This window comes from Magnolia sinica, chromosome 4 (assembly GCF_029962835.1).
Source record: "Magnolia sinica isolate HGM2019 chromosome 4, MsV1, whole genome shotgun sequence".
Classification (NCBI taxonomy): domain Eukaryota; kingdom Viridiplantae; phylum Streptophyta; class Magnoliopsida; order Magnoliales; family Magnoliaceae; genus Magnolia; species Magnolia sinica.
In genome coordinates, this window is record NC_080576.1 from 7,718,096 (window position 1) to 7,739,110 (window position 21,015).

At 45.1% G+C, this 21,015-nt stretch overlaps 1 protein-coding gene across 1 annotated transcript; it reads left to right on the forward strand.

The window, feature by feature from the left end:
* The first annotated feature begins 502 nt into the window (after positions 1–502).
* Positions 503–16,253, forward strand: LOC131242313 (uncharacterized). Its single transcript, XM_058240883.1, has 2 exons — positions 503–1,753; positions 16,037–16,253. The coding sequence occupies exons 1-2, from the start codon at positions 564–566 to the stop codon at positions 16,041–16,043; spliced, it is 1,197 nt and encodes a 398-aa protein (XP_058096866.1). The 5' UTR covers positions 503–563; the 3' UTR covers positions 16,044–16,253.
* The last annotated feature ends 4,762 nt before the right edge of the window (positions 16,254–21,015 follow it).

The window sequence follows — 21,015 nt, forward strand, 5'->3', positions numbered from 1 at the left end:
TACGTTTTATTCACGTTATTCATTTATAAATAGATCATTTTATGGCATGAACTAAAACAAAATAAATAAATAAATAAATAAATCAAAGGCTTAAGTGGACCACACCTGGGGATTTAAAGCATATATTTGAAAACTTCTTAAGCCACGAAGTTTTGGACTAGGCTGATATTTATGTTTTCCCTTGGTAAAGTCTGTGTGACCTTATGATTTGGATGGCAAATAAACATCAACGGTGGTCTCTGGGAAGTTTTCAATGGTAAAAGTTATCCCTACCGCTTCATGTGATATGGTCTACTCGAGCCTTCAATCTGCATCCTGTTTGGGCTATTGCCTCAAAATGACGTATCAAAATAGATAGATGGCATGGATATAACATATAAACCACGGTGGGCCTAACAAAGCCCTTGAGATGACCGTCCGTCTCTTGCTGAGTCCTGGTGGGGCAGTACCGATCCGCGCCGAACACGCATTCCGCGTCCACGACCGTATAAGAACACGCGCGCACCCCTTTACCCGCCACTATATTCAACAGCATCCAGTCCGCTCTTCCTCTTCAAACCGAAATGGCCGATCCTCCCGACTCTTCCCCACCTCCCCAGCCCATTTCCCGCGACGAACCTAACAAAAACCAGCCCCCGACGCACCATCATCTCTCGTCCTTTCCTGATCCCACCACCTGCTTCTCCTGCAACGCTCCGGTCACTCCTTCTCCTCATCCCCAGTCCTGGTCCGACGGTCCCTCACCTCCTCCAGTCTATCGCCCCATCCGTTTCCCAGCCCTAAATCTCCCCCCTCCAAACACCCAATCCATCATCCAATCCCCAGTTCCCCAACCCCAATCAGTACCGTCCATTTCCCTACCCCACCACTTCCAACCCCCTTCCAAGAAAATCCACACTCCATCCGACGCCCAGCGCTTCCTCTCATCCCCCTCCGGCTCCAACTTCCTCGGCTTCATCGCCGCCCTCTCCCACTCCATCCGTGGCCGCAAGATCTCTGATCCGGCTCCTCTCTCCCCGTCCGTTTCCTCCGTCACCTCCCTCCTCCAAACCCTCATCGGTTGGATCGATGACATTCCGCCCGTCCATCAACCCTCCCGCTACGGCAACCCTTCGTTCCGCGTCTGGCAGGATCGCCTCACCGAAACTGGCTACTCCCTCGTCCTCGAGCTCCTTCCGGAAGATCTAAAACCTGCTGTTGTCGAGATCTTCCCCTACTTCGCCGACAGCTTCGGAAACCCTGCCCGCATCGATTATGGAACCGGCCATGAGGCCAATTTTGCCGCTTGGCTCTACTGCCTTGCTCGGCTGGGTTTCATCAAGGAAGATGACTATCAGGCCGTTGTGTCCAGAGTATTCGTGAAGTATCTTGAACTGATGAGGAAGCTGCAGATTGTTTACTGTCTCGAACCTGCCGGGTCCCATGGTGTCTGGGGCTTGGATGACTACCATTTTCTCCCGTTCATCTTCGGGTCCGCCCAGCTGATTGATCATAAGTACATGAAGCCCAAGTCGATCCATAACGAGGACATACTTGAGAATTTTGCAGATGAGTTCATGTATCTATCTTGCGTGGCATTCGTGAGGAAGGTGAAGAAGGGGGTGTTTGCAGAGCACTCGCCGCTGCTTGATGACATCAGTGGGGTGCCGACATGGAGCAAGGTTAACAGCGGGATGCTTAAGATGTACAGAGCGGAGGTGCTTGAGAAGGTGCCAATCATGCAGCATTTTCTCTTCGGATCACTCATTGAATGGTACTAGTTCATAAATGCCCATGCCCCGTTCTTTTCTCGCTTGCTTGATATACTTATACTGAGCTTAGTTCCTCATTGTTGGTGTTTGTTGAAAATTAAGTTAGTTTGGAGGAGCACAGAATCCTATTTCTAGAAGAGGTTTGCTAGGATACAGCCTGACGAATTGCAATGGGATGTATGCGATTCTAACAATCTGCTTATATTTCAACCCTTTGATTATACAGTGGTTGTGATGAGTATCCATATTCAAAGCAAAGGAACCTAATAATATATGTTATGGGAAAATCCGAAGTGCTCCGAGACATGAAGAGTCCTCCGAGTAGCGAGGTATTGAGAGACATCTGAGTAACGTGATCGAGAGATGTCTCTAAGTGGTGAGGCTTGGAGTGTCTTCCGAGCATCGAGGCATGAGGTAGACGTTTGAGAAACGAGACTTAATGAGGTCTTGCTCAGTTTAATATCAACTCCGAGGTACGATGCCATCATCGTCTCGGACTTAATCGGAAGAGTGGAGCGACTGATACGGTGTCCCATTATCACACGATCAACGGGATAACTGCATAACCGCCAATATCTACATATTCGTCGGTTGTAGTTAGTGGCTAAGATCACGCCGAGTATTGCAGACATGTCTATCCCAGTTGAAAGGTATAAATAGTGTCAAATGCAAGGGAATAGGAACGTAAAATCTCTCACCCAAAACCCTACTACAATGCTTAGACCCAGATTCCTAGCCTGACTTTGGCATCGGAGGGTCCCCTGCTCTAGCTAGGGTCTCCTTTGTCCTTCCTTTGTGCAGGTATCTAAGGGTCGGAGTCCGAGCTCGGAGCTCGGTGCGGGTGAAACCATATTTCTGCATCAACATTTTAGCGCCGTCTGTGAGAAATTGGACAAAAAGTCTTTTGTAACTCCACCGTAAATGGCTAAGGGAAAAAGGAGAGCACTTGAGGCGCAGCCAGCGAATCCCGAACCCGCTGAACAACGACACTCATCTTCGGTACTCCATGCTGAGTCGGCCCCAACAGGACTGTCTTAATGAACTCGGAGCCGAGGTAGCAAGTATTGAGCGTTACAGAATCAGGTGCAAACATTGGTCGAAGAGACCAATCAACTAAAGCGGCAACAGGCCGCAAGTCATCATCCGCCTCCTGATCAAGAACAGGTCGCTCCGGTCCCTGCAAATCGACCCATCCTCGTAGGATCGCAAGCGGGAGCATCTTGGAGCACGTCAGCCCGAGCCCCAACTCATGTACGAGATGCAGCGGCCCGAGTCCTGACAAACGTATTTGAGACTTCAGCCCTAGCCCCGACAGACCTTCGCCATGAATTAGAAAGGCGGAGAAGGGGGAGGACACCAGAGGTCAATGCTCCCCGAGAGGCGGTTGCAGAGAATAGAGATCCGTGGGAGACTCAGCTTGAAGAGCTTTGAGATCAGATCAGGAATATGCAGCAGACGCGAGCTCCAACTGCAGTAGAAGCGATGATGAAGGAGACCGAGCCTACGTTTATTAACGCAATTATGGAAGAAACAATGCCTTCAAGGTTCAAGATGCCCCTCATCATCCAGTATTCAGGGTCCGGAGATCCGACGAAACACAGAGTCGTATCGTTCTTGGATGCAAATTCAGTCGGCATCAGAAGCAATAATGTGTAGGGCTTTCTCCAGTACCCTCACAGGGGCTGCGAGGAACTAGTACCGACAACTCAAGCCGAGGACGATTAGTACGTTTGCCGAACTTAGTAGGGCCTTCCTGACACAGTTCATCGTCGGGAAGAGGAGTCGGAAGCCGTCAACTCATCTGTTTACCCTCAAGTAAAGAAGCGGAGAGTTGTTAAAAGATTACATCCCTCGGTTCAACGAGGAGGCGTTGCAAGTGGACGACTATTCCGACAAAATGGCGTTGACAGCAACGATCGGTGGGCTCAAAGATGGGAGATTTTCTTTCTCGATAGGGAAGAATCCCCCAACTACCTTGAGCGAACTCATGAGGCGAGCTCAAAAGTATACGAATGCCGAAGAATTTTTTAGCTCGCGGAAGAATGCCTAAAGCTCGGAAGCTTCTTCCAAGGATCAGAAGCATAAGAATGCTCCACCACAGCCTAGTACGAGTAAGAAGAGAGCGGATGAGGATTCGTCCCACAATCGAAGGGCGAGCAGAAAGCCCGAGAGCCAATCCGGCTCTTATACCCCTCCCAACACATCCAGAACAAATTCTGTTGGAGATCCGAGACAAGAACTTGTTGAACTGGCCAAGTTGCATGAAGGCAGATGCAAGTCAATGAGATAAGCGTAGGTATTGTCGCTTTCATCGCGATCATGGACATAATACCATCAACTGTGTCGACCTAAAGGAAGAGATTGAGACTCTTTTCTGCAAGGGCCATTTGCGTCGCTATGTAAAAGAAGAAAAGCAAGCTCGGAAGGATGAGCCACCAAGTCGAGCCGCAGACGAAGGCACGAAGATCCGAACAATTTATGGCGGACCGTCCGGGGGCAGTGACTCGAACCAAGCTCGTCAAGCTCATTCTCGGAGCACAGACCCCGAACATTATATTCACTTAGCCAGCAGGCCGAGAAAGGAACTGCGAGTGAATCCATGCAGCCTTATGTTCACAGAGGATGACGCCCGCGGGATTCAGCATCCCCACGACGATGCTCTGATAGTCTCGATGACGATAGCCAATCACAAGGTATATCGTATCTTGATTAACACAGGAAGTTCAGTCGACACACTATACTTCGAGGCCTCCAATAAAATGGGGATTGACAGATCGCGTCTCCGACCTGTAAAGACCTCATTGCACGGATTCGCAGGTGATAGGGTAATCTTGGAAGGTGCAATTTCCCTCCCGGTCATAGCGGGAGGGGCAAAGTTAGGTCACCCTGTGAGTAGACTTCCTAGTGGTGAATGTGCCGTCAACTCGTAACATCATCATCAGGTGGCCATCTCTCAACGCTATGAGAGCGGTAATCTCCACGTACCATCTAATGATGAAATTCCTTGCGGTCGGAGGGGTGGGTTACGTCACAGGTGACCAACGAGAAGCTCGAAGGTGCTATTCAATAGTAGTCAGGAAAGGCTCAGCAAAGCAGGCCCTCACGATTGGCGCACTCAAATCCATGGATGATTTCTCAATCGAGAATCCCTCTATGGAGGATCTCGTAACCATAGGTGCGCTCGATCCCAGGGAAGACACCTCAATAGAGAGTTCTCCTATGGAGGACCTCTTAACTCTCCCTCTCGATGACACCGATCCGACCAAGACGGTTCAACTCGGATCGTCGTTGAATTCCGAGTAGCGAGATTAGATGATGAGCTTTCTGCGACAACATAAGGATGTCTTCGCATGGTCCCATCAAGACATGCCGGGCATCAACCCCCAAGTTATGGTTCACAGATTGAACGTAGATCCAGAATGCAAGCCAGTCAAGTAGAAGAGGAGCTTTCGAGTCATAAAGATATGTAGCGATTGCCGAAGAGGTTACTAAGCTCCTCGATGTTGATTTCATAGAAGAGGTCAACTATCCCCACTGGATCGCTAACATTGTGCTTGTCTAAAAAGCCAATTGGAAGTGGCGAGTTTGTGTAGATTACTCTGACCTCAACAAGGCTTGTCCCAAGGATAATTTCTCCCTCCCGAGGATCGACCAACTGGTTAATAGTATAACCGGGCACGAGTGTCTAACATTCATGGATGCGTACTCTGGTTATAATCAGATTGCAATGCACCCCTCGGGCAAGCAGAAGACGACGTTCGTTAGCGACAAAGGGCTCTACTGTTACCGAGTAATGCCGTTCGGGTTGAAGAATGCAGGGGAACCTACCAACGACTGGTTAACAAAATGTTCGCTCAGCAGATCGGTAAGACCATGGAGGTCTACGTCGATGACATGTTGGTGAAGAGCTTCTAGTCAGCCGACCACACCTTAGACCTAGCCGAGGCCTTTTCTATCCTCCGAAAGTATCAGATGAGGCTGAACCCGATCAAGTGCTCGATCGGGTAAGTTTCTCGGTTTCTAAGTTAGTCAGAGGGGAATCGAAGCTAACCTAGAGAAGATAAGGGCTCTCCTGGACATGAGCTCACTCCGGAATCTGAAGGAGATACAGTGTCTCACAGGAAGAGTGGCCGCGCTCAATCGCTTCATCTCCTGGGCCATGGACAGATGCCTCCCTTTCTTTCAGCAGTTGAAGGGTAGTAAGAAGGCAGAATGGACTTCATAGTGCGAACAAGCTTTCCAGTAACCGAAACAGTATCTAGGATCGCCCCCATTGTTGTCCAAACCAGAGAAAGGAGAACGACTGTTCCTCTATCTAGCCGTATCTCCCTCAACTATCAGCTCGACACTCATCAGAGAGTCTGAGGGAAAGCAGTACCCGGTGTATTATGTCAGCAAGTTGCTGATTCCGGCCGAAACAAGGTATCCAGACATGAAAAAGCTCGCCCTAGCTCTGATAGTCTCAGCCCGATGATTGCGTCCATACTTCCAGGCTCACTCCATAACCGTCCTAAGAGACCAACCTCTCCGGCAAGTACTGCAGAAACCGGACGTGTTAGGACGATTGATTAAATGGTCAATTGAGCTTGGTGAATTCGATATCGAATATCGGCTGAGAACAACTATCAAGGGTCAAGCTGTGGCCGATTTCATAGCGGAGTTCACCGCTCAGAATAGTGAAATAGATCTGCCAAGCTCATGTGCACTTGTAAGATCAGCAGAAAACCCTATCATGACTCCTACTCCCCAGTGTGTGAAGGAGGCTGAGGTTGAAGATAGATGGGTGTTGTTCGTGGATGGTTCAACGAATTTGAAGCGAGGAGCCGGGATCATTCTGATTGCACCCAACGCGACGACAGTCCAATATGCCATACGACTCGGATTTCGAGCCTTTAACAATGAAGCAGAGTACGAGGCCTTGTTAGCTGGGCTCAGGTTAGCGGCTACTCTGGGAGTCTGAGTTTTGAATGTTAAATGTGATTTGTAGCTTGTCGTGAATCATATATCTTCAGAATACGAGGCGAAGGAAGCTAGGATGATAACTTACCTGAATGAAATTCGAAGGTTGATGGGAAAATTCCAGGAGTGTAACATTAGCCAAATTCTGAGGGCAGAGAACTCTTGGGCTGATGCACTTGCAAAGCTTGCCTCGGCAACAGAAGGGAGGATCCCGAGGTTTGTCCTAGTGGAATTCCTGGATAAACTGAGTATTGATGGTCACGAGGTCATCCAACCCGTACAGATGATTCCGAGTTGGATGGATCCGATAGTTGAGTTTCTCAGAGACGGAAAGATCCTCGAGGATAGGGCCGAGGCCCGATGCTTAAGAGTTAGATCGGCTCGGTACACTATCATTGGAGATACCTTATACACGAAGGGGTTTTCTCAGCCATATCTGAGGTGTTTGCGACTGGATGAAGTTGAGTATGTGATCAGAGAGATCCATGAAGGTATATGCGGGAATCATTTTGGGAGCTGAGCCTTGGCTTAGAAAATCATCCATCAAGGATACTTCTGGCCGACTATCCAAGCTAACTCCAGAGACTTCACTTGGAGGTGCGATAGATGCCAAAGGTTCGCATCCATCCCCAGACAGCCAACAGAAGAATTGACCCCTATGAGTGGGCCTTGGCCATTTGCCCAGTGGGGAATCGACATCATCGGTCCTCTACCACAGGGCAAGGGACAGACAAAATATGCAATCGTGGCGGTGGATTATTTTACAAAGTGGGCCAAGGCCGAGCTGGTTGCCAAGATCACCGAGCAGAAGGTGACAGACTTCATTTGGAAGAACATCGTCTGCCGATTTGGTTTTCCGCATACCATTGTCTCGAATAATGGGAAACAGTTTGATGATGACAAGTTTAGGAGCATGTGTCAAGGGCTCGGCATTAGAAACGCCTACTCGTCACCGCGACATCCTCAGTCGAATGGACAGGTAAAGGCGGTGAACAAAATAATAAAGGGTCGTCTCAAGACTAAACTGGAAAAAGCTAAGGGCGAATGGGCCGACAAGCTACTGTTCGTGTTATGGGCATACAGAACGACAACTGAGACTGCTACAGGGGAGATGCCGTTCTCTCTCTTATATGGAGCAGAGGCAGTCGTCTCGGTCGAGATAGGGCTTCCCACTACCCGAGTGCAATCATATCACGAGGGACAGAATACAGATCAAATGACAACGAGCCTCGACCTGGTTGAAGAACTAAGAGAAGTCGCTAGACTACAGATCGTAGCTCAACATCAGCAAGTCGTCCGTTTCTACAACTCCAGGACCAAGGCAAGACGTTTCCGACCAGGAGATCTCGTCTTACGTCGTGCGTTCCAAAACACGTTGGAGCCCGGATTAGGATCCTTAGGGCCCAACTCGGAAGGTCCCTACCAAGTTGTCAGCTCAGCGAAGCCCGGTTCTTATCAGCTCGAGACTCTAGAAGGACACCCTTTGCCGAGCATCTGAAAATATACTACTCTTAAAGGAAGCAATGTTTTTGGCATGTTTCATCGAAAGTCTACTGTTTTAATAAAAGTAGTGTTCTACAAAAAGTTGTTCGGCTCTAAATAATCTACAGGGACCCCCACGAAGAAAAAGGTCCTGCGGGAAGGTCAGCCGTCGGATTGGATGGCCGACCCATTTCCCGAATATGTTATGAGGAACCGTCTCTCATGTGTAGAGACGGAGCTCTTCGGGGAGCAAACTCTTATAGAGGAGGTCAACTCGTCTCTCGACAAACATTCGACAGATTAACAGTCATTATCATTCAACTATCGACATATAAAAGAACATGTCATCAACCAAGGATTAATTGCCCATGAAATCATCATCCAGAAATATCCAAAACTCATCATCTTGAAAGAAAAAGATTAAAAACTACTCGGCAGGAGGATTGAGGTCGATAGGCTGAGGAATAGGGGGAGCCTTGGAGTCAGGAGGAGGAACCTTGGTTTTTGGAGCCTGGCAAGGCTGACCTCCATCGGCTGGCCCCTGGGCATCCTCAGTGGCAAGAGCATCAAGGTTGATTAGGGTTGTACATTGAGCCGAGTTGAGTCGAGGTGGGCCAAGCTTGGCTTGACTCGTTTATGCTATACTTGAGCTCGAGCTCACCCTCGAGCTCAACATTGAAGCTTGGCTTGTTTGCCAAAGCTTTCGAGTCGAGTTCGAGTCGAGCTAGTGGTTCGAGTCGAGTCGAGTTTACCTCAGTAGGGTAAGGGAAAGAAAAAGAGGGAATGGGGACGGGTAGGGTCAGGTAGGGTTTTTTAGTAAAAACTTTTAAGTTTCAACTCTTTTTTTTTTAAAAAAACTTAAATATATATTAAATATTAATATAATATATATAATATATATTATTAAAATATATTACTCGAGCCGAGTCGAGCTTGAGTCGAGTCGAGTTGAAATACACCATGGTCGAACTTGGCTTGAACTCAACTCGAGCTTTAGTAAACAAGCTTGACTCGCCTTGAGTCGGCCTTTCAAGCCGAGTCAATCTGAACTGAGTCGAGCTGAGTCGAGCGAGCTTTTCGAGCTGGCTGGACTCGTGTACAGCCCTAAGGTTGATGTCTGGGTATAGCTCCCGGATGTCGTCAACGCAAGCATTGTAGCCACAGAAGTAGAATCTGTTGGCTTCGGCGGTCCTTTCTGCTGAGGACTTAAATTCCTCAATGGCAGCAACAATCATCAAGGCAACTGAAGCCTCGGATTTAGTACACTGGGCCGCTTTTGCCTCCTCTACTGCGACCTTCAATTCTTCCGCAGCGTCGACTTTTGCCCGTTCCAACTCAGCCATCAGACGAGCATTATCTCCCTCAACAGAACCGAGGCGAGCTTTGACCTCCGCAAGCTCGGACAAGATATCATTGCAACGAGCTTGGAGCTTGGTAGCATCCCCCTAATATAGCAACACTCTCAACTTCTCCTCGGACAGCAAGCCTTGAAGCTCCTCCCGTTCCTCCTGAAGTGATCTGACTTCGCTTCGGAAGGCCTCTGTCTCCATGTTCTTTTTGGTTATTTCCCTCAATCTCTCTCGAGTTGACAGGAACATTGGCATGGCCTGAATTGAGGTGAGAGTATGAGTCAGGAGCAATTTAAAAGCAGAAGAGGGGAGAATCTTCGTATGAGAATTACCTTGTAGTAGACAGAAGCAATGTCGTTGATGAAGGACTCGTGCTGCTTGGTGAGGAGGTCGGCAATTTCTTCTTTAGGGGCATGTTTTGCTGCCCAGTTGACCAAACCGGACATATGATAGCCCAGAGGAAATCTCGATCTTCCAGCCTCAGGAGCTTCCGGAAGAGGAGCAGACCCTACCGCCTTCCTAGTACCACTGGCGGTTGAGGCCTGAGCCTCGGCATTGTGGCGCCCCCATCCCCAAGAGGGGATAGCATCGCGTCAGCGACTCGGATGGCCTCCCCGCGCTCGGACGATGATGGGATTGCGATACAGGGCTGCTGGGAGGCTGGTGGGGGGATTTCGACGACTTAAGGGATGGTGGCAGGTTAGAGGGTCCAAGCTTGAGCAATCGTAGATCCAGATGCAGCTGCCGTTCCGACTCCCGCGATATTGGTTGCCACGACATTGGCTGAAGCTGCATCAATAGAAATCGGAGCTGCAGCAACAGAAATTGAAGCGTCGCCTCGAGTCTCCTGTCTCTTCCGATGAGTTATCTTCACTCAGGGTTCGGCAAGCAACATGTCTTTGAGGGGCGGGGGCTTCCTCTTCTTGGATTTAGAAGCTTTCCTGGATCCGGTAGCTTCGGCCATACCTATATAGGCAATAGAAGGTCAGAAAATTTTCAAATTCAGGGGACTATAATACGCTGAAGAGGTACTCACTTAGAGCAAAGGGGAGTGGCTTAAGTCTACAGAGTCTGGACTGATGCAGATTGTCCAGAGTGATCACGTAATGCCAAACGCGTTGCTCTTCCGTGCGCAGCCTCGCTATGACAATCTGATTCTTTTGAAGAGAAGATTGTTGGGGGGCTCCCTTCGGGTATTCTACAAAACAAAAAAGGGGTAAAGTTCGGTCAGAAAGGGTCGGGTCAGAAAATCATGGAGGAGGTTAACACCACTTAAGGTCCAACCTGAGAGAGCAAATTGAGTCGGTACTCGGACCCGTTGATTCCGAAGTTCAGCCGCAGGTGTTTCCCATTCGCCCGAGGCCCAAAATCACTTGTTCTTCCAATCTTTGTTAGAAGAAGGAAGTTTGAGGACGAGGCCTGAACCTTGGTGAGCTCGGGCAGCAAAGTAGTACCAATATGGCTCATTGCGGTCATGCTTGGCTTGGTAGAGTGACAGGAACTCATCAGGCGTCAACTCCTGGTTTCTAGCTTGGTGCCATATCATGTATGACGCCATCAATATTCTCTAGGAATTGGGAATGAGTTGGCCCGGGGCCAGTCTTAGACGTGCAGTTAGGACATGGATGAAGGGATGCAACGGAAGCTGAAGCCCGCATTGCAAAGCGCAAATGAAAATGACAATGTCACCCTCGGCGGGGTCCCCTGGGGTGTCGTGGGGGGCGAGCGCGCAAATTTGGATGGAGTCGGGGATTTGAAATTCTGCTCGAACCCAGTCCATCTGGGATTCGATGAGCACCGAGCCCCCGATGACGAGCTCTGTAGCTCGGCCACCTAAAGGACCTGCGGTAGCCCTCCCTTTCGGATCTCGGGATATTCTTTTTGTGCCCCTTGGATGAGCATGGGGCTTAGACCCTTTGCCTTTGGTGGGCGGAGGATGGAGAGGTATTGCCTCTAAGGGGCCCTCGGAGGCCTCTCTCTTGGAGTCCGAGCTCTCTTGTCCAGACTCATTCTCATAGGCATATCCTTCTCGGATTTCTTCGGAGCCGTTGGACATTGTGAAGAGTTGGAAATGAAAAGAAGATCGAGAGAAGGCTGGGGGTAGGAAAGACTCACCGGAAATCGCCTGATCAGTCCATCGGGAATCGCCTACTCAGGTCACCGGAAATCGCCCACTTAGGTCGTCAAAAATAGCCTACTCAGCTCGCCGGAAATCGCCTACTCAGGTTGTCGGAAATCGCCTACTCAAGTAAATCTTTACAACAAATGCCTTAGGAGAAAATGTGAAATGAGAGTTCCCCTAGAGAAGGGTACGAGGGCTTATATAGCTTGGAGATACCCTCTGCATTTATGGTGAATCGATACGAGTGTAACCGAATCGTCATGAGCTGACCTTGCAAGACATGTGGCGGTAGATCATTAGCCGAGCATTGTTGAGCCACGTGCTACAAGCATTGGGCAGCTGGAGCGACGGCGTTCTGTCCTCCTTAGTCCACGTGGTGGCCTCATAATCAATCTGATGATTCGAAATCGTAATCGTCGCAATGCGTTCACCCCGTATAGGTCTGCAGACGAGGAGCCTCGACAATACGCCTTCTTGACAATAGAGTCATAATTGCAGCCGTACGCATTAAGCGAGCCGATGGTTCATAGCTCGAGGGGTTTTGTACGATTTTCCCCATGTATTTACTCTCTTGAGTTCATGTCCGAACTCAGAGAGTAGGGGGCTTCTGTTATGGGAAAATCCGAAGTGCTCCGAGACCTGAAGAATCCTTCAAGTAGCGTGATCGAGAGATGTCTCTGAGTGGTGAGGCTTTGAGTGTCTTTCGAGCATCGAGGCATGAGGTAGACGTCTGAGAAACGAGACTTAATGAGGTCTTGCTCAGTTTAATATCAACTTCGAGGTACGATGCTATCATCGTCTTGGACTTAATCGGAAGAGTGGAGTGACTGATACGGTGTCCCATTATCACACAATCAATGGGATAACTGCATAACCGCCAATATCTTACATATTCGTCGGTCGTGGTTAGTGACTAAGATCACGCCGAGTATTGTGGACACGTCTATCCCGGTTGAAAGGTATAAATAGTTGTCAAATGTAAGGGAACATGTACGTAAAATCTCTCACCCAAAACCCTACTACAACGCTTAGACCCAGATTCCTAGCCTGACTTTGGCATCAGAGGGTCCCCTGCTCTAGCCAGGGTCTCCTTTGTCCTTCCTTTGTGCAGGTATCTAGAGGTCGGAGTCCGAGCTTGGAGCTCAGTGCAGGTGAACCAGATTTCTGCATCAACAATATACATGTTGAAAAACTCCAACTTTAGAGATTTTATTTTATTTTTAATCTACCATACAAAGTTTGACCCATCATATAAACAGTTTGGATCATTGGAAGATGACCTAGATTCAAAGGCTAAAGTCCTGATGTATCCTATTTCAGTACGTCATGATATATCTTAGCAAACCTCTTCTTAGAATTGCAGTTATCTTGGTTCATGTATGACAGATTAGTGTTATTGGATTTGATTTTGCATTTGATTGTATTTTTCTTTCATTGTAGAGATCACATCCATGTATTTGAGTTTTGGTGGGATGCAACCCAAAATGAGAACAGGTTCAAGTGATCCATCCCCCAAAATGCAGATGGTGTGATGCTTCCCACTTACCCGCCCACATGTTGGGCACCAAACACATGTTGGATGAAAGCGACTCCTAGTTGCTTTCATCCCTACCATTCGTTGGGATTTTCTAACAATCAATAAGCACATGTGGGCTGGATCACTGTAGTGCTACTCTCAGTGGCACCTCCCAATTGGGAGGCATGAAACCTTTTCTGTGTGGATGAGGCAGACTTGCCCAAGCACAGTGTTGTGGGTGATCCTCTAAACCTTAAAATTTATGTGAATTGGTGCAGCAAGGATTGTTTGCAAATTACAAGTACATTTGCAGATAAATAACTCCCCAACAGTATTCACAAGTTGGATTTATAACCCATCTACTATAGTTAAATTAGATTTTACTAGTACTAGGTCTAGAGTTTGAAATCAGAGGCTAGCCTTCTCTTATGTAATTTTAACACCTTTGATAGTGTTTGTTTTTGGGTTTTGTGTGATGACTGCTCCAGACGTAAATTAACTTTGAGGCATGAGAACATTGCTCATTTTGAAGCATCTAGGTTTGTCATTCAATTTGATGCAATCAGATCTTTAGTAAATATAGATGCGTCTATGTTACTTCCTTGGGCCCTATTTGTTAGATGCCTAAAAATGAGTTCATCTCATTTTAGTTAACAATAATTCTTCAGTAGAGATCTTGATATCTAATACATAATTACTACTAACACGAACTCATTATGTATTGGAGATCAAGATCTCTAATACATAATTAGTGTTAACTAAATGAGATGAAGCCATTTTCAGGCATCTACTGAACTGGACCTTAAGGGTCCTGTTTTAGTTTGTTCTAGTTAAGCTAGACCATAACATGTTTACAGGTAAATTATTTGCATTTAAATTGTAATGTTTAGTGAAGTTGGGTTTTTGAGAGGGCTAATTAGTTGACACATTTTTCATTTTAACTTGGAGTCTTGAGAGAACTTTGTAAGCTAGGGCCTTCTTTAGAAAGTCCTATGCGTGTGAGTTTTTTTTTTCTTTTCTATGACGTCAGGGTGACCCTGCCCCATTTTGAGGTGAGACTATTCACTGCGGATGCACACAATCATCTGCAAACCACATGCATCGGGTAATTCCAAGGAGGGGAATTGAACTTGCATCTATGGGGAGCACACCCATGCCGCTTGCCGTTCGCCCAAACCCCGTGAGGGTTCATCTATTGTGTGAGTTGGACAAAGGTCCATATAAAGATGGATGAGACTACTATGTTAGTTTTGCACCATCTAAAAAATGGTGGTGACTCATCCTCATCACTTGTGGCACTCATGTCCATCTATCCAGACCATCCAAACTGTGCGTCCCATTGTGGATAGAGCTTGTGTGTAAAATCACACCAGTCAAACAATCCTAACCATCCAACTAATGGCTATCAAATGGATGGTTAAAAGTAAAATAGTGGATGGTCCAAATTCAAAGGGGAAAATCAGATTGTTAATACTTTATATTCTAAGTCCAAGTTTGTGGTTATTCTCCATCCACAATTGGGTCAGCAAGTTGGATGGTCTGGATTGCCATACAACTATGCCATGTGTATGGTTGAAGAGTCACTGTCATTTTCTAACTAGTGCAAAACTAACATAGGAGTCTAGCCGTATAAAGCTTGTATGTAAAATCACACCAATCAAACAATCCTAACTAATGGCTATCAAATGGATGGTTAAAAGTAAAATAGTGGATGGTCCAAATTCAAAGGGGAAAATCAGATTGTTAATACTTTATATTCTAAGTCCAAGTTTGCGGTTATTCTCCATCCACAATTGGGTCAGCAAGTTGGATGGTCTGGATTGCCATACAACTATGCCATGTGTATGGTTGAAGAGTCACTGCCATTTTCTAAATAGTGCAAAACTAACATAGGAGTCTAGCCGTATAAAGATTGGGTGGGCAAGATTGTAGAGAATGAGTTAGTTGCCTTTTTTTTTTCTTCCCATTATTTATCATTGCATTGTAAGGTTGGAAACTTTTGAAAGGGATTCCTGCTCTGTCCTTTGTCCTGGAAAAATCCTTCATTTAGTTGTGAGACTTGTTTTTATTGTTTATGTTTGTAGAGAGATTGCTTTAGATTACTTTTGTTGCATCAGAATCATGGTTTTGAATCTTAGCATCGTATCAGCCATTGTGGCTGTATTGTATCCATATGAGCCTGATACGATATGCAATAGGGGGTTGAAATGGCCAACCTAACAAGAAAAGAGCCATGTTGGCCGGTACAGGCTGATACACCCAAAAGGCCCAAATATGCTTTTTTTCCCTACTTTTCTTCTTGTTTTTTACATTCAACCATAGAGGAGATTTAGAAAATCATTTAAGACTAGATTTAGGCCTATTTTGGGGACCCAAACAAAATATTTGAGTGTGATTTGACAAATCGAAGTAGATTGGACTGTTATGGGAAAAATTAGAAAAAAGGGTAACCTTCACATTTTTTCATGTTTTTATCATCTTTTTGTTGTATTTCAATGCTTGATTCATGTTCATTGAGGCCCATTTGGTTGACTTTCAACAAGTCAAGCTGACAGACAACATTATTATCAAAGAGAATGGTCTGATACTCCGTTACATACATGTCCAAAATACACATACAGGCAGCTGATACACGATGCTTGTATCATATCGTTTTTTGATCAGGCAGGTATGCTCCTGACTAATATTCAAAACCATGATTGGAATTACTGACATATTGATTCTTGAATAATTTCTTCAATGAATTTCACCATAATTTCTTTACAATAGGTTAATCTTATACCTTTTAGCGCTGTATGGTTGCTTTCCGTTTCAATGTACTGTAATGACAGTTTATTTTCCTGGCATCTTTATCTAGGGAGTGAAATTGTGAATCAGCTTTATGCGGGGCATTATCCAAGGAACAAAGACATGTTTAGGATTTGCATCAGGTTGATTGATAAAATCTGGATGCTTATGAGACTGGAGTTTAGACTGATGAATGCACATTGATGTAAGTTCTCTTCTTTTTGTTCTTGTAACACTGATTGACACTACACCAGATTACTGATAAGAAAAGGAGTCACACTGCTATAGTTAGAGGTGTACACAAACCGTGCTAGCCCGGTTAACTCGCTCGACCCGGCCCGAAAAAACTCGACTCGGCCCGACCCGGAACTCAGTTCAGGTCAGGACGGGCTAGTTTCTGCAGCCCGAAACTGAGTTCGGGCTGAGTTCGGATACGTCCAAGTTCGGCCCGACTCGGCCCGAAACCCGACTCGCCCCGTCCCGACTCGGCCCGACCCGTCCCGACTCGGCATACGTATATATATATACCCCTCTAAAAAAAATCTAGGTCGTTTTCCCTTTCCCTTTCCCTTTTGAGAAAACGCCCGACCCCAGCCGTCCCCACCAAACCCTATCCCCTGCTCGCTCTCTCACTGCCCGACCCCACCAAAACTCTCTCTCTCTCTCTCTCTCTCAGCTCTCTCTCTCTCTCGTCCAGGCCGGTGAGGCCGTCGCCTCTCTCTGCTCGTCCAGGCCGGCGACCGTCGCATCTCTCTGCTCGTCAGGCCACCGGAAGTCGTCGCCTCTCTCGATCGTCCAGGCCGGCGAGGCCGTCCACATCTCTCTGCTCGTCCGACCACTGAAGTCGTCCGCCTCTTTTTGCGAGGCCGTCCGCCTCTCTCTGCTCCGCCACTTTTTGCGAGGCCGTCCGCCTCTCTCTGCTCGTCCAACCACCAGAGGCCGTCCGCCTCTCTCTGGTCGTCCATCCGTGCAACCACCGGAGGCCGTCCGCCTCTCTCTGCTCATCCGTCCGTCCAACCACTAGAGGACCTCGCCTCTCTCTCTCTGCTCGTCCGTCCGTCCAACCGTCAGAGAACCTCCGCCTCTCTACTCTTCTCGCCATCCGTCCAGAGAGCTCGCTCATCTTTCCGTCTAAGCAACGAGTATGATTTCTCTCTCTCTCTCTCTCTCTCAATGTGAATTCCAAATCTCTCTCTTTTTTGTGTTTATTTCATAATAATAGGAGATTCTGAATCCAAGATTCATGGCATGATCAAATCTTGCTTCTTTTGATATATAGAATAGACATTTCAAGATGATGATTGGAACTATTTCGTTTCTTTACTTGCTAGTTGCTAGTGACTCCATTTTTTCATGACGCTAGGACTATTGTATAGCATGATTTTTACAATCTAACATTTGTCCCAGATGAAAGAATGAATAAACGGTTGAAATTGATGAGTGATGACTGATCATGACACATGTCACATAAAATAAAGAAATTACATTCTCACCTGAACGGCTTATTGCTGTGAATTTAATACGGTTAAAATGAAACATAACCAATGGTCCTTATTCACTGAACAAATGTCCATTAATCAGAGTTTAGAACTCTTTGATCAATCTAATTTTGAAATTATGACCAATCTACAGTTGGTAATATTTAACTTGATATGTAGATTTGGACAGTTTAACTTGAGTTATGCACATGGCAATATTTAAGTTCTTAGTGCATGTATATGAATCATTATACTCTCCAGCAACCAAGAGAGTATCTGCATAACTCCTTGGCAGTTTTACCTTAAAATCCTATAGTAATTCTTATTTTAACAAAGTAGTAAAATCGAGAATTGTGGGCTATATGATATATGTATGACATCTAATCCGTCCAACAAATACAATCCACCAAGACAATCAGATGAATTGAAAATATGTGTGATTTAATCATAAGGCGGGTCCACAAAAATATGCACCACCCTATCTATTCAAAATTCACATGTAACTCATATGATGAACGGGTTGAAAGTCATATACATAATACATGCCACATGGGCCCTACAAATTTTAATTTTTCCCTATTTAAAATAATAATAATAATAATAATAATAATAATAATAATGAAGGCATTTTGGCCGTTTCTCTCCCAAAAAATACTACCCTGATAGCATTATAGAATGAAATGACAACTCCTAAGAAATTTCGTGGTAAAAAATCATTTTTCCTTTAAATTTTCCTCATGGTAAAGGAGAAATTCTACTGATTTTCCTGCCAACTGTTTTGAAGTCACCCTTCTATGGACTGGGAGATCCCTGATGTGTGTCATTGGTGCCGTGTGGCCCATCTAACATTCAAAATGAGCGGTATGGATATTGCCTTGGTACGCACTCAGCTTCTGTATGCATCACACATGTACCTAAATCTTCTTTTGCATTTAAATAGGACTTCATGTATGAGTATATAGTATATACTAGAAAGCTCCACATGAAATCTTTTATCACAAATGTTTTCTGTTTTTGTTAGTTAGTCTTAATCTATGTTTATACCAATTGTTTATTAGATACATTTTTAATTTTTTTGTTCTTGTTGTTGTAGTATAGGATAATCAATTGCCCATTTGAGGATTTCTATGTTGCCAAACATAGATTGAGTGTGTTCATGGATGCATAGAAATTCTCAAATTGTCCCTTTTTGGACAGTTCAATGTTGGATAGATAGTAATGTTTTCATTTATTCTAATTTAAATGCACATGCTTGTTTCGGTTCGTCTCTCCTAATTCTCTCTGGATGTATTTCTTGTATTTATTTCCTCATCAAATATCCACACTTTATGTGGATAGTTGACGTGTGAATCAAATCCAAGATTAATATATTCTGGAGAGATAAGGGAGATGCTGTTGAAATTTTGGCGTGGCATTTAAATTGAATAATGAAAGCATTACTATCTATTCAATATTGAATGGGTAACTGATTTAATTATTTTTTATATTTTTGTTATAATATAGGATAATCAGTTACCCATTTGAGGATTTCTATGTTGCCAGACATAGATTGAGTGTGTTCATAGATGCATAGAAATTCTTACGTAATTGTTCCTTTTTGGACAGTTCAATATTAGATAGATATTAATATTTTCATTTATTCTACTTTAAATGCACATGTTTGTTTCGGTTCGTCTCTCCTAATTCTCTCTGGATATATTTCTTGCATTTACTTCCTCATCAAATATCCACACTTTGTGTGGATAGTTGATGTGTGAATCAAATACAAGATTAATATATTCTGGAGAGATAAGGGGAGATGGTGTCGAAATTTTGGCGTAGCATTTAAATTAAATAATGAAAACATTACTATCTATCCAACATTGAATATGTAACTGATTTATCAGCTTAGGAAATTCTTTACTAAGGTATAAGGATAAATGAAATTGTTTCATATCTTTAGATATGGCTAGTGAGGATGAAGTCCAACCTAACCCTAGTGCTGGTGCCGGTGCGTCAGCCACTTTACCACTTGTTGTTGAGGGAGATGGGTCTCCAGCTGCAAACAAAGGAAAGAAACGGTCAGCTGTCTGGGATGATTTTGAAGAAGTAGTAGTTAACAATGTCCCTAAGATTAGATGTATGCACTGCAAAAGTCTATATACCAAAAGTGTCGGGGGGTCGACGTCTCATTTAAACAGACATAGACAAAGCTGTGCAAGGAGACCTAGACTTCCACGTTCAGGCCAACAATTGCTATCATTTACAAAGTCCGAAGGATCTGGTTCTGAAGGTACGCTTACCACTCATAAGTTTGAAAAAGAGAAACTAAAGGAGTGGTTTGCAAAGCTTATTATCATTGATGAGCAGCCATTTAAGATGGTAGAGAGTGAAATATTTATGGGATACAACAAATACCTTAATCCTCAGTTTGAGAAGGTCTCCCGTGTTATTGTGAAGAGGGAGTGCATGAAGATGTATGCCAGTGAGAAAATGAAGCTGAAAGCAGTTTTAGATTCGGTTTCAAGGGTAAGCTTGACGTCTGATATGTGGACGGCGCAAAATCAAAGAAAGGGTTACATTTCATTGACTGCACACTATGTTGATGAAAATTGGAAACTCTGTAAGAGAATATTGAACTTTCGCCACCTTCCACCTCCCCATTCCGGTCTGGTTATTTCAGATTGCATTTACAACTGTCTACGAGATTGGGGCATTGAAAAAAAGTCAGTTCATTAACTTTAGATAATGCTTCGACAAATGACAGTGTCATACAATTCTTACGTAACCAGTTCAAGGCACCCGACAGTTTATTTTTTGAGGGAAAAATATTTCATGTTCGGTGTTGTGCACACATTCTCAACTTAATTGTACAAGAAGGGTTGAGATCAATTGACCAAACTATAGAGAATGTGAGGGAGAGTGTGAAGTACATAAGAGGCTCGCCGTCAAGATTGAGTATATGGAATGACATCGTCCAACGTTTGAATTTGACGTCTCCAAAAACGTTGAAGCTAGATGTATGCACGCGTTGGAATTCCACTTTTGAGATGTTGGATTCAGCTCTGGAATTGAAACATGCCTTTCCAGAATATGCAGCGCGTGATAGAACATATGCTTGGTTGCCTACTGATGATGATTGGAGCAAAGCAAAAGAAGTTCACAAATTTTTGAAGGTTTTTTATGATTGCACGAAAATATTTTCTGGCAATAAGTTTCCTACAGCAAATATGTTTCTTCCATCTGTGTGGAGGATCAAGGATGCCTTGAAGAAAGCTGCTGATGACGGTCCATTTTTTCTCCAAATCATGACAGGTGGTATGCAAATGAAGTTCGATAAGTACTGGGATGATTGTCACCTGATAATGTCTTTAGCTGTTGTTCTTGATCCTCGGCGCAAGATGAGTTATGTTAAGTATATCTTCACGAGGATTTATCCTACTGAAAAGGCAATATCTGAAACCTCGAAGGTTCGTGACGCAATTGAAGCATTGTACAATGCGTACATAACCACAGTGTCCACACCAAGCGTTTCTGAAGTTAGATCGCAAGTTGCTTCAAGCTTTGACGATGATGATTTCATGTCTTTCTT

What these genes read in the sequence shown, in the direction of transcription:
- LOC131242313 (XM_058240883.1), top strand. Translation starts at nt 564, where the DNA reads ATGGCCGATCCTCCCGACTCTTCCCCACCTCCCCAGCCCATTTCCCGC.